This window comes from Amphiura filiformis, chromosome 5 (assembly GCF_039555335.1).
Source record: "Amphiura filiformis chromosome 5, Afil_fr2py, whole genome shotgun sequence".
Lineage (NCBI taxonomy): Eukaryota > Metazoa > Echinodermata > Ophiuroidea > Amphilepidida > Amphiuridae > Amphiura > Amphiura filiformis.
This window is the reverse complement of record NC_092632.1, coordinates 48,137,037-48,150,258: the sequence shown is the minus strand read 5'-3', so window position 1 is coordinate 48,150,258 and position 13,222 is coordinate 48,137,037. Positions and strand designations below refer to the sequence as shown.

The 13,222-nt window shown below is 36.3% G+C and overlaps 1 protein-coding gene across 1 annotated transcript in view; it reads left to right on the top strand.

The window, feature by feature from the left end:
• LOC140153275 (uncharacterized) overlaps positions 1-13,222 on the top strand; it is a 43,634-nt gene that overhangs the window by 20,473 nt on the left and 9,939 nt on the right. The window contains exon 7 of the mRNA XM_072175978.1: positions 7,459-7,638. Coding sequence (XP_072032079.1) covers positions 7,459-7,638 — 180 coding nt within the window. The remainder of the gene's footprint in view (positions 1-7,458; positions 7,639-13,222) is intronic.

Below are 13,222 nucleotides of genomic sequence, written 5' to 3'. Positions count from 1 at the left end.
TATTTCACTTTATGCCTCCTTTAGAAAGCATTATTTTTGCTGTTCGTCCATCTATTTTTCCTGTTTGTCCATCTATACTTGTGAGCCCGATTTCTCGGAACTAGTGATGTGACTTGGTGAAAGCAGGGGTAGTGCAAGCTCAGAAATGTTAAGGGTCCAGTCGATTTTTTCCGGACCCTTTAAGCTCTGCAAAACCCCAATTTAAAGGGTCCAGTGAGAATCTAAGGGGTCTGCAAGCGCAACCAGGAATATGTGGTAACTGGTCAAGGTTGATGTTATTGTTATTGCGTTGTCATTGTATTGACCGATTATTTTCATGATTTTTGAATGCTCTATATTGGAAGATTTCTTAGGGTTTCTGTGTCATAATTGGTTCCTTTTTTGTATCGACAGTGACAAAAAAATTTATGAGCAACTCGGCAACGAATAACATGATAAAAGCTTCCGTGCATCTTAAAACTTAAGGGGTCCATGAAGTTTTGATTGGAACTGTTGGTCAGTTTCAACTTGTAATTTAAGGGGTCCAAAACAAAAAGTAAGGGGTCCAGGACGCACAGACGCACAAGAATGGGACCCCTGGGTGAAAGGATGGAAATTGGCAGTCCGTAAATTGTAAAATATGCTAATTAGGTTACTCATTTGCATAATTAAAAACTTAGAGCTTGATTTCTTTGAACTGGTAGCCTATAAGTGAATCATGTTGCAGTATTTTTTTATTATTTACAATGTTGATAGGTATTAAATACTATTTGGAGTTGAATGGCTTGGTTTAAGGTGGAGGCATTGCGGCTGACATTATGTGTCGAGAAGCGTAGAAATTCTAGTTTAATTCCAGGTTTCTGACCAGATTTTTGCTGATTATCGACGCTATTATCGACCATGTGTGCAGCTTGGTAAGCTTATTACACAAGATATCATGGATATATCGGCATTTTTGAAACATCTTGGTTGAAAAAAGTGGTGGAGGCGTTTATTTGAAGGGGGCGACTATTCGAGGAAATACGGTAATCACTGATTGAGGTTGATTGAACTGGTAGCCTATAAGTGAATCATGTTGCAGTAATTTTTTATTATTTACAATGTTGATAGGTATTAAATACTATTTGGAGTTGAATGGCTTGGTTTAAGGTGGAGGCATTGCGGCTGACATTATGTGTCGAGAAGCGTAGAAATTCTAGTTTAATTCCAGGTTTCTGACCAGATTTTTGCTGATTATCGACGCTATTATCGACCATGTGTGCAGCTTGGTAAGCTTATTACACAAGATATCATGGATATATCGGCATTTTTGAAACATCTTGGTTGAAAAAAAGTGGTGGAGGCGTTTATTTGAAGGGGGCGACTATTCGAGGAAATACGGTAATCACTGATTGAGGTTGCAGGTTCCCTCTAAATGGTTTCATCCATCTCTCATGCAGTCTTCCTTCTAGTCATTAATGGAGGCATCCATGATCATTGCGGCTGACATTATGTGTCGAGAAGCGTAGAAATTCTGATATTTACAAATGCTACATTTTGATGCAAACCCCATCAAAATCGGACAGCTGGTTACCGAGTTTTGAGAAATTTATCAATGGCTGAAAACAATAGAATTTGAAGAATTTGAACACTGTTTTTGCCAAAATCTCAAAAACAATATTAGCGACATCTGACTAATTCCCCTTTGTCATGTCACATGTGATCATTCTTCCAAGAATCATCTCCCATGCTCATAACTACTTAATCCTTTTACATGATTCTGCCAAATGTTTCTTGCATCATGTGTCCTCAACCCAGAAACCTATGACCGCAATCCAGAATGAAATTAGTGAAAACTGTTACTGACTATGAAAACTAGTCATTGTACAAATCTTTGGCATTGTTACAAGTTACTCCAAGTGATAAACAGCTTTGTGATGAGGTATCTCTACAATCACATCTGTTTTATAAATGGAAAGCGGTCTGATTTACAAACTTTAGTTGTGGTGATATATTTCTTGATTGTCTGCCATAAGAAACTTTTTCCAGTTGTCAAAATTTGTTGCCCAAAACAGGTGAAAATATGTTAGGCAACATGACCAAATCAGACGGATGTGAGCTAATGTATTTGCGATAGAGGCCAAAAATATCCATGATTTGTTTTAAAGATTTAAACACTTTTTCTTCTGTTTTAAACAAGTCAGATTGTGTTTTATGAATTTTTTGGTACATATCACTGCTAAAAATATTCCAATTTGCTTCAGGAGTTACACATTTGACTTGTGGTTTTGAGCAAAGATGTTGAAATTGCAAAGACATATTTTTTTAATTATTGTATTTTACATCAGGGCCAACTTTTGTGGGTGCATTTATTTGTATGCATTGGAAGCTATTGTGTTTTGATTGAGCTATGGCACAAATAATCAAAAGTGTGTTGTCATAAATTTACCTGCTCATTTCTCTCCAATGTATTACACGGTGTTGGAACACTGTACACTTTGAGATGCCATCATTTCGTAACTTTAAACCCCACAGATGTGATTATGAGGTGTCATTTTACTTACATGCATGGATATTGCCGTCATACCAAAACCTCATATCGATACCTCACCTAATGTTCTGGCATCAGTCTCATCTTCTTGGGAACATGTGTGCCTGTAGTGTGCTATGTGTTTAAGATCAATCAAAATCTATTGGATCTGAGCAAAAACTAGTATATAATCATATGCAGCAAACCTTTGACGAGCGCGACTACCGTGATGTTGCAAATTCTGAGCTAACAACGCGTACGGCGCACAGATCATTCTTAAATTTCCACTCGTCAACAGCAGATTGCCTCAGCAGCCAATCAGAGACAAGTGCGTCCAAGGCAGTAAATATGAGATGTATACTTAAAATACGTGCTCAAAGGTTTACTGCATTTGATTATAAAATTTTAAGTATTAGATAAAATGGCATGTCTGGCTATTTATTTTTACAGTTATTTACTTCATAAACTTAAATTGAATATAACCTGAATCTGAGATAGGCATTTTGCCAAATCTAAACAAAAGTTATAGTTTCAAACTTGATCTTCAGGTGGATGTCCTGAAATTCAAATGTTCTGCCTTTTTAAGGGCACACTACGCTATACAGCCCTATTTGACAGCTTTTGAAACATTATAAGAAATGTAAGAAAAGAAGTTAAAACAGAAGTGAAGGAGGGAAAGTGGGGAGGTGGGAAACAGAATAGAAAAATGGAAGAAAAAGAACAAAAATCAATCGTTGAGGCATTTTACATGATCTCGTCCACCAGGTGCAATGAGGCTTCCTACACCTCTGCTTTCCCTTTTAAAGAGATGCATGATTTCATACACTAATCCTTGCCAAACATAAGTTGCATTAGTATCAAATTGTAAATATCAGAGAGATGTCATAAAATGTTAAGTTTTTGCCTTTTAAAAGTATGATTTCATACATAAGCTTTGCCTAAACATAATCACAAGTCTGGTTCCCTTTGAAGATGTAATTGAATTGAATCCATAAACTTGTGCATTGTTTTGTCACCAAGTTTTATCATGGATTGGAAAAGCAAGATAACATTATATTTAATTTGAAACTGAACATTGCAGCACATAGTTATTATATTCATTATAGCCCTTATAACATAAATGCCACACATTGACTATCCTAGGATAACATGAGACGTGACATCCCAAATTAACCAATTTTTCCTAGCAATTTAATTTCCATCCTGATTTGAGCTAGAAAAACAAACCGGGGGATATTCAAAATACCGCAGTCAGGAACTAACTTTTTAGATGCCTGTCCATCATGCCAGCTCTAACAAACTGAGCATGACATTGGTTGCGTCAGAATGCCGTTACCAGGAAGTAGGATAGCTTTATTTGTATAAAATTAAAAAAAAAAAAAAAGTTTGAAGTGTAGAGATTTGTTTTAATAACTGCACCATCATTAAGACACTGTAAAATTGTGAGTGATGTTTTGAGGCACAAATAATGGGGAACGAAAATTGATAAATAGGTAACTTCCTTGTAGTTGATCGTCTGCAACTTTAATGTTACTATGTTAGTTTGTAAAACATGTCAGAATTTATAGTTTCTTTACAAACTTGAAGCGCTGCAACTTGAGTTTGTAATCAAAGCCGAAATAGTCGGTGAATGCTGACGTTGAGCATTAAGCTAAAAATATACAGAAAATTTTAGAGCGAGTTATGTTTGCCCCAACTTAAGATACATAAAGATTTATTATACATAACATACCCTGTGCAGAATAGTGGTTGCTGCCCAAAACATAATCCTTACCCTAACCCTAATATATTAATCTTAACCTTAAACCTAACCTTGACCCTAATCCTAACCCTTAACCATATTCCTAACTCAAAACATTACTCCCAAGTTTTATAAACCAATTTGATGTAAGGTTATGCCAATATTAGGTATTTGATATAGGCCTACATGTTTAGCATCAACATGATAATGGGTCAAGCTTCTTGCTGTAACTCATTTCAGCATATAACAGCAGCTATTGAAGGTCCCAGTCCATTAACCCTAACACCAAGCAATCTTACAAGCAATCCACTACGCATGCATGCATCCCATGTGATGCATGACACAATTCCCCCTAAGTCATATATGCACAGAATTGCTGGCCGGGCCAGCGAAACCCCAGTGGTTACCAGTCAGTGATCTTGTCTTGTGCTTGGCATGCGAGGGTACTAAGGCTCGATTCCCAGGGGTACCTAGTGACATCTTTGTTCACCTTTTCTCCTTTTTCATTCCTTCTTTCCCTTCCTTCATCCCCTTCCAATAGCAAAAAACTACAGGCCATGTTGGGGTTGAGGCAGCAAATATAGAGTAGGTGCAAACACTCCTTACTAATGGTGCTTCACACCTACCAAATAAATATACTTGATGCTATGCCAAAAATACCACCCACAAGAGTGTGGGTTTGTGAGTTACAATTACATACAGAATGGGTGTAAATGTCCAGGTTGCATTGGATAAGATGAAGCAGGAGATTGATAGACTCCCTTGTTGACAGAGGGCAATGTGCAGTGGTGAAGCAGTACATGTTTTGAACCTTTGTTATGGAGCAGACATTTTATTCTTCAAAAGATTGGGTGCTGAGTAGTGAATTACTGCATGATATATCCCTGCATGTTTGAAAAATGTCATGTGCAAGTTTTAGGAAACATTTTTAGATAGCCTTTTTTTGTGTGTAAGTCTATGGAGATAATGGCAGTTGAGGTTGCTATTACCACTTTTCGATCAGTTTTAGGCTACTGCACCTTTTAATTTCTCTAGTATTTGTGCAGCATGTTGGTAGTGTTCAGGTATTCAATTCTATGCTTCCCTAATTAGTGCTCATTCTCAAAAGTCATGTTGGTCTCTGCGATTTGGCAGCTAGAAGGACTTGGTTTATTTGTAAATCATGTCTAATGTCAGTGGATTATGTTGGCAACAAACTTAAATCTTGTTAAAAAACCTCTTGCCATCAATGTTTTTTGAAATTGATTTTAAAAAAATTGAAATTGAAGCCCAAAATACAATACTACCTTTAAAAAAAACACATTTTATACACAGAAACTGTTAGGTTACCCATATTTACTGGTAACATGGTCACCCCCTTCAGGGTAAATTTGCCATATTTACCAGGAAGCATAAAAGTCTACCAGGAAGCATAAAAGTTGACTCAAAAGGATCAGAAAAAGGCACTACTGTTCAAGAACTGATAATCATATAATCTTTTTTAATTTTGTTTCTTAACAGGGTGACACTCACAAGCCCTACAGCTGAAAAGATTACTCACTTGTGCAAATTCGGTTACCAGTTCAAAAAGAGCCATGCTTTATTTGAAACATGTGTAGCAAATATAAGCAGGGAAATGAGAGAATAAATTACTAAGCTTTAAGTGCTTGAGTTTTAAAGTAGAAGTAACTTTTGATTTGTTAATGAAAATTATACACGCAAATAGTGTGGATGGACAAGTGCAAGTTTGTATAACTCATCTGGTTTTGTTTAATCCATCAAAACTTATACAACTTGAAATCCGCTTTGCAACCCAAAGTGGCCCTTGTAGCATTTCCTCTAATTTATTTTTGAGAGTGATTTTAAGACTTCTGTTTCACATCTATAGATTATATACTTATGAAAGGTTTTTTTAAAGATATGGTTCATTTTAAATGCAACTATGTAACTACTTTATGTGTGTGAGGGTAGTGAGGCAAAGATTTTAGCAAGTCAAAGGGATGGCTGCAAGATTTTGATTGGTATAATAGACTTTTATGTTTACAAGGCTTTTGGTTAAAGTTATTTGGTTATATATGAACAGTCCAAATTTCAACTGCAACCAAACTTCAGTCATAGTTGCACTATGGGAATCTTCATGTAATGGTGGTGTTCAAGATAATGTAAAGTCTATTGTGAATAGGCTGAAAATGAAAAGGGGAAAAGGAATGACGAGCTAGTATATGAACAGGTGCTATCAAATTTGGTCATACTTGCACCTTGCACAGTGTGACCCTTCATGTAATGCTGTAATGCTGGTGTTCATTTCAGATGACATATTTGGGACCACTGTTCCTATTTTTGTGCCACATCATGGAGGGCAGGCACTTTTTGGTGCATTATATGGAATCAAATGGGCTATTCCAGTTGAACTCCATACTCTCCTATAGAAGACATGAATTTCAAATAGGGTTTCCTGAATTCAACACTCCATATGAAATCCACACCCTGTATGTGGGAGATTAAGGTCATGTCCTCCATATGTGGTGTATGGATTTCAACTGGAAGAGCCCAAATACCCTCCTGGTTATATCCTAGTCTTGTACTATAAATATTCAAATTGTTACGAGATTATTTAATAATACTTCTTTAATCCTCAGTCACATCATAGGATTAACATAGCTTGTGGGTGTTCACACTCAGCTGAATTTGAATTCATATTAGGGAAATCAGTAATACATATACCAATCGGTTGGCAAAGGTGCATGCATTCATTTACTCTAAACGTATAATCCAATTATACATGTAACTAATCTATCTTAATGTGTGCATTTTTCACTAAAGGATTTCATTTCAAAATCTTTTCAACTAATTGAACACAAACCTTCAAATCCATAATGTATGATTTCTGTTCAATTTTGGATGTTGTTATTCTTATATCAGGAAATGTTTCTTTCCATTTTAAGCTGAAATAATGAGGTAAAATGAAAGAAATCCCACTAGCTATCTTGGACGATAACACGGTGCCCTATTGGGGATTTAGTGTTGTGATTACGGCATTAATTTAGAATTAATTCAGAATTGACAATTCAGCCACATTGTTTGTAAGTTGGGACATGAGTCAATATTACAAATATGCCAAAAATTCAGGTTTGAACAAAATTAACTAATTTCATTTTTAAAAGATCAATCATACATTATAGCTTTAGAATTATTATATTATAGCTGTGAAATTAATTTAACATGCCCTAATTTGTCCTTTTCGTTAAAGCGTCCTTGCCAGTTTTATGATGATGATGGGAATACTTCTACTGCTGCTGATTTTGCCAATTTGGATGTGTTTCCTGAGACTGATGAGCAATGGTTGGAAAGTATCCAAAGGGAACCAGAAGGAACTGATGGCAATGATGATCACTCACAGAATACGCATGAATCAGCTCAATCAGAACAGGTACTACTATATTGTGTCCCAATCAAAATTACCGGATGCTTTTAGGGATGAAATCAAAACTTGACTGGCGGTTGAACAGCGTTCCATTGTTTAGAACAATGGAAACTGGCTCCAACTGGACGGAACTGCCCGGAAACGGCAGTCAACTGCTAGTCAAGTTCTGATTTCATCCCTAATTTTGTTATGACTCCAAAAGACCTCATTTTTTGAAATTGGTTGAGCATTAAAGAAATAGTAATCTAAAACCCAAGGAAGTAACGCTGCACTTTCATGTTCTAATCAATGGAATTCACAGCGCTAGTTTTAATGTGCTAATCAATGGAAGCACAGCGCTAGGTCCCTTGTTCGAGAATGTTTTGTGTAGAAATCAATAGGGCATGCAATGGAGCAAAACTACGACTTTTGAATTTGCATCTTCCTTGGGTTTTTGAATCATCGTATCTTTATTGGCTGCTAGTTTTAATTATGACATATCTGCCTTTGTTTAGGAAAATACAGGGATAAAAAATAACTAGTATCTTAATTGTTTTGTGGACTGTATATGCTAACTGCAACATGTCTGCCAGTCACTTTAGACAGGGAGTTCGCTCCTGGTACGGGCAAAATAATGCCTTTGACAGATGTTACATTATAATTTTAGGTGTTGAGAAAGGCTGTTGACCTTTTTAGTGGACCAGATTTGCAAAACAAGTTCATAGCAATACATATTCAAACTGTTTGAACCCCCAATGTGCTATAGAAGTCTGGTAAATGTTTTAAAGGTCAAATTAGGATTTTTATTCATTAGGCATGCAAACCTTAATTTCTAGCTAAGACCCTGGTCACACAGTATTTTATAATATAAACTGGAGATCTGTTTTCACTTTTCAAAGTAAACTATTTTAATAAGCCATCATACTTAATATTTCACAAACATGCCCAGTGATAATCAAATGAGTAGCCATTAAAACAAGGAAACACTCACTTGGCAAAATGGCCTAAAAAGTTGCACAGAAGGATAAGTCCAGTCACAGCTCTATAAGAAAAGCCGAGATATGAGCACTAATCCATGCTAGCACCTATGTCTTATTTCTTAATAAAGCAGCTGTTTTTTAGATGTTACCCTAACATTAGTGATAAGATAAGACAGTTAGTTCACTCGTTGGGGTATTCTAATTGAAATCCATACACCCTATGGAAGACATGACCTTAATATCCCACACAGGGGAGAGTGAATATCAAATGGAGTTTCCTGAATGGGTGACTCCATTTGAAATCTACACTCCCTGTGTGGGAGATTAAAGTCATGTCTTCCGTAGGGGGTGTATGGATTTCAACTGGAATAGCCCAAAATATGAATTCCTTATTCACTGTTACAGAGACAGTTGACCTAATAGAAATTGTATGATCAGACTTTCTGGTGGCACAATAGTAATGATTATTTTTAGACCTTGTGATTCACAGAGCGGTTAAAATAGCATTATATGATATACACTTAGGGCCTACTTCGGAAGGCCATTTGTAATAATGTCAATGCCATAGGCCTACATCCGCTGCCATCAAATCAGATCCGCATTAACAGGGCTTTATGCCGAATAAAACCGTACTCAGACAGTATTTAAAAGTCCTAAGCTCCATTGAATACTCAATTTGTTAAAGTGAGATGATTGATGTGTGACATAAAATAAAAGATACATTCTAAAGGAAGATATATAACTAAAGGAATGCTAGGAAGTAACCTTTTTTGTTGCCAGCACCACACCTGCATGATTATCACCTTTGCTGGGTGCGTATGTGGTTTTGAACCAGATTCAGAAGGGGGCAAATATGTTTTAAGCATTTCGTATTGACACTAATGGAGAAAAGAGTAAGTGGTTGGAAAAAGTACAATCTTTGCATAAATTGATTTTTTTTTTATTCACTGCCGTTATCCTTGCTAGTTTTAAGGCTTTTTAATTCTAATTTTGTAAATGGTACAAAATAAATCATTGATCATAGAATCTGGAATATTCCTCTTTCAGTGTGTATCAAAGGAAACATTGCTAAGAAATATTCTTTTAAATGTTGATATCTTTGGTACACATGGTATCTTGTGCTTCTTGCCAAGTCACAGTCACTAATGTCATAGCAAATTTCATTGTACATATCTACAAATGGCGAGCATTAGCTCAAATTTGTGCGGGCGTTCAAAGACGTCATGTAGGTGGACACGTGGAGCAGCTGCTTCAACTTGTTAATGTCCCTGACTGCACTTGACAAAAGTACTACAGCTATAGGACTTCAGCAATCATTCTGGTACACCTGTCACGAATAACACAATTTTTAACTTTAAACTAACACCTTCAGAAATCTGATGCAAAAGGTTCCAAGGGTATCTCATAATTAAAATACCAGACAAAGCTTTGAATTATGAAAATTGAGAAACTATGGAATAGGGGATACTGTGCATAATCCTAATCTGAACCCTGATCCTCGTGATATTCTTAAAACCAACATCTCATAATCCTACCATAATCCAAATGCTGATCATCATAATCCTAATCCTTACCTTAACACTAATCCTACAAACAATTGCTACCCTTCAGTAAAATCTTACTATAATCCAAAGGTGTTTGTGTATTAATCTTCAGTCTTTTAGTCTTGTCTAAAATAATATTATGATAAAACATTTCTACACTTCATTGATGAAAGCTATGACTGTAAGACATGCATCATGGAGCGCATGGATTGATCATGTAAATTAATTTTTAACCAAAAACAGAATTAGACTTATTACCGCATTAAATGAACCAAAGCCAGGGGAAAATTCACCAGCTACCCAGATTTGAGTATTAGTGTTCAGAGGATTTTAATTAACCATACCATATTATACAAATGAGAGGTGGTGCGAAAATCCATTGACCACAGAGGATTTGAGCCTGGCCCTTTGGATTACCAGTCCTTTGCTCTACCAAATGAGCTAAATGAGTCGGTTAGATGATAAGCATTCATATCAATCCTCATCCTCTTGCATTTATTGTCACTAGAGAATATTTTTAATGCCAATGTATTGATGAATGAAGAGTAACAGATCATAATCCTGACTACCCTGAGTCTTTTTTGGGCAGAAAAGGTTGCAAAAAATGTTATTCAACACCTGTGATATTTTAACTTAACATGGAAATAGGCGGCAACATAACAGGAAATTAATCAAACTGCTACTGGAATACTTCCATAAAACTTAACATACACCCTAGATAACAAAATGCAATAATCATGCACCTTTCCATGTCAAATTTGATTTGAAGTTAATTGCAAAATGTGAAATAAGCAGCATAATTTTCCTCACATTTCCCATGCAGCCAGTGTGGTGCCAAGGGTGTGGCTTATATTTCATTGCACAGGTTGTATATGTGACATGATCAAGAGGAATGAGTCTGATGTCGCTAATATTGATTTGGAGTTATTGATAAAATCAGGTGACATATTCTTATGTTTTAAAGTTAGAGAATCACTCATAACATTTTGACCAGAAGTCCAATTTTAATGGTGTTTGGACCATACTTTAGCAATTGTAAACATTGGAAATTGTTGACATTAGACTTATTCCTGTTGATCATGTCATATATTTGTAGCTTCCTTACACTAGCGCTTAAGATTGCTGTCTGTGTTTTGGCAAGAAATCAGATCTTAGATTTGTTGATTCCAGTTTCTTCTTGAAAATGTCTACATAATAACCAACCAACTATCAGCATGTTTATACTGAACTGCTCACTTTACCATGCTTTTATTCTCCTGCATTTTTAATCCTCTCACTGTCAACCGGGTCATTTATAATGCGCAAATACATGGTAACGATTCACTTCCCACATACTTAGTGGACGGGAGAGTACGGGCAAACTTTTTTGTGACCTTCAAGCTGCTTTAAGGTCAGATTTTGATCGCTCATGCTGTCACAGTTAAGTGACTATCGGTGTCACCCACTCAATTGTCACCCATACTGTTTCTCCTGGGAACATCACCATGTTAACTCGCATCACCCTCAAATCAAGCTTCTCTCTACTGAGGCTGTTACGGCATATTCTTTGCAGCACCCGCATTACCTCACATTACCCGTCAATGGTTTGCTCAGCAGAAACACGCTGAAAGAGGCAGAGAGATTGATTCAGAATCATACCATATTTTTATAATCAGTCATCACAAACTAACAAGTCTTTTTGGTATTGCTCCATCAGTGTTAGTGAAAGTATGCAATACAGAAGAGGCAAAAAGGACGATTGACTCTATCAAAACACAAAAATCCCTGCCCACTCGTCAATTTAGGCTCATTATCCTAATGTCTATTGACCCAGACATAGGAATATGGTACTGTAACCACATTAACAACATGGTATTGAAACTGTTACATACATTCATATAAATGGATTAGGTTCATGAAATATATGTTTCCTGTAACACTCACCACATGGCTTGACTTTTTCACCTGAAAAAAAAAGGTTTCATGAAATACCAAGTATACTCTGACTTATGGCCTTGGAAAGTAATAGTTTCAGTTACCTGTTGCATTTATTCTGGTGTACTGTAGGGATGAGCTGACATTTTCATTGTTCATTATTTGACACAATTTATTATTGCATGTGTATTATTCATAGCAACTTATGAAGCTTCAGGAACATTCAAAACAAATCAGAAATGTATGATGATCTCATTGAAGTCAGATTCTGTGCAGTGTTGCCAAAATCTTAAGTAGCCCAATTTTAAAGATTCCAAAAAAGGCACCCAATACTGGATACTTGGGCAGATTCACCCAAATTTAGAGACCAAATCACCTAATTGGACGGAAAAGCACTTGACCTAAACATTTCTGGTACTTAATGGGAAGTTACGGACCAATCAATAAATGGTCACAAAACCCTTTGTAATTGTAATTGGGAGCGTCAGAGAGTAACAGAGACTCAAAACCTTTTTTAATCTAAAGCTAAAGTGAAAGGAAAATACATCAAACTATTTTAAGCACGTAGCGGCACAGCTTTTTGAGCAGTGGCAAGTGATCGCAGACCTGCCAACTGTCCCTCATTTTGAGGGACTGTCCCTCACTTGGGGTTTACCAAAGTGAAAAAGAGGGACAGTCCTGTTTTCTGAAAATTTCAGTGATGGCAAATTTAAATGTAAGAACAGTAGAAAATGATGCAAATTTTGCTCTAGCATTCTCTTTAGTCTATTGTGATAAATTCAGACCTGCAAAATCTTCTCAGAATTCTGAAAGTATTGCACACCTAAAGTCTTTGAATTTGTTGGTACATGATTTGTGTACATGCACAAGGTTTTGGTCTCAATGTCCCTCTTTCTGACTTCGGTAGGTTGACAGGTCTGTGATCGCCAAGTAGCCCAATTGTGCACCTAAGGCACGCGTTGGCATCACTGATTCTGTGATGCTTGCATTTTGCTTGTGTAGGTGAAAAAAGCCATGTGCCATAATGATCATACACCATGTGACAGACATTTGTTTTTTCTTAATCAGCATGCACCAATAAGATGCTGATTTTAATGACTAACTCATTGGGGCAAGGAAAAAAGTAACAGAATTTGCACAGTAATTTCAATTAATTGTTCTCCTAATATTGCT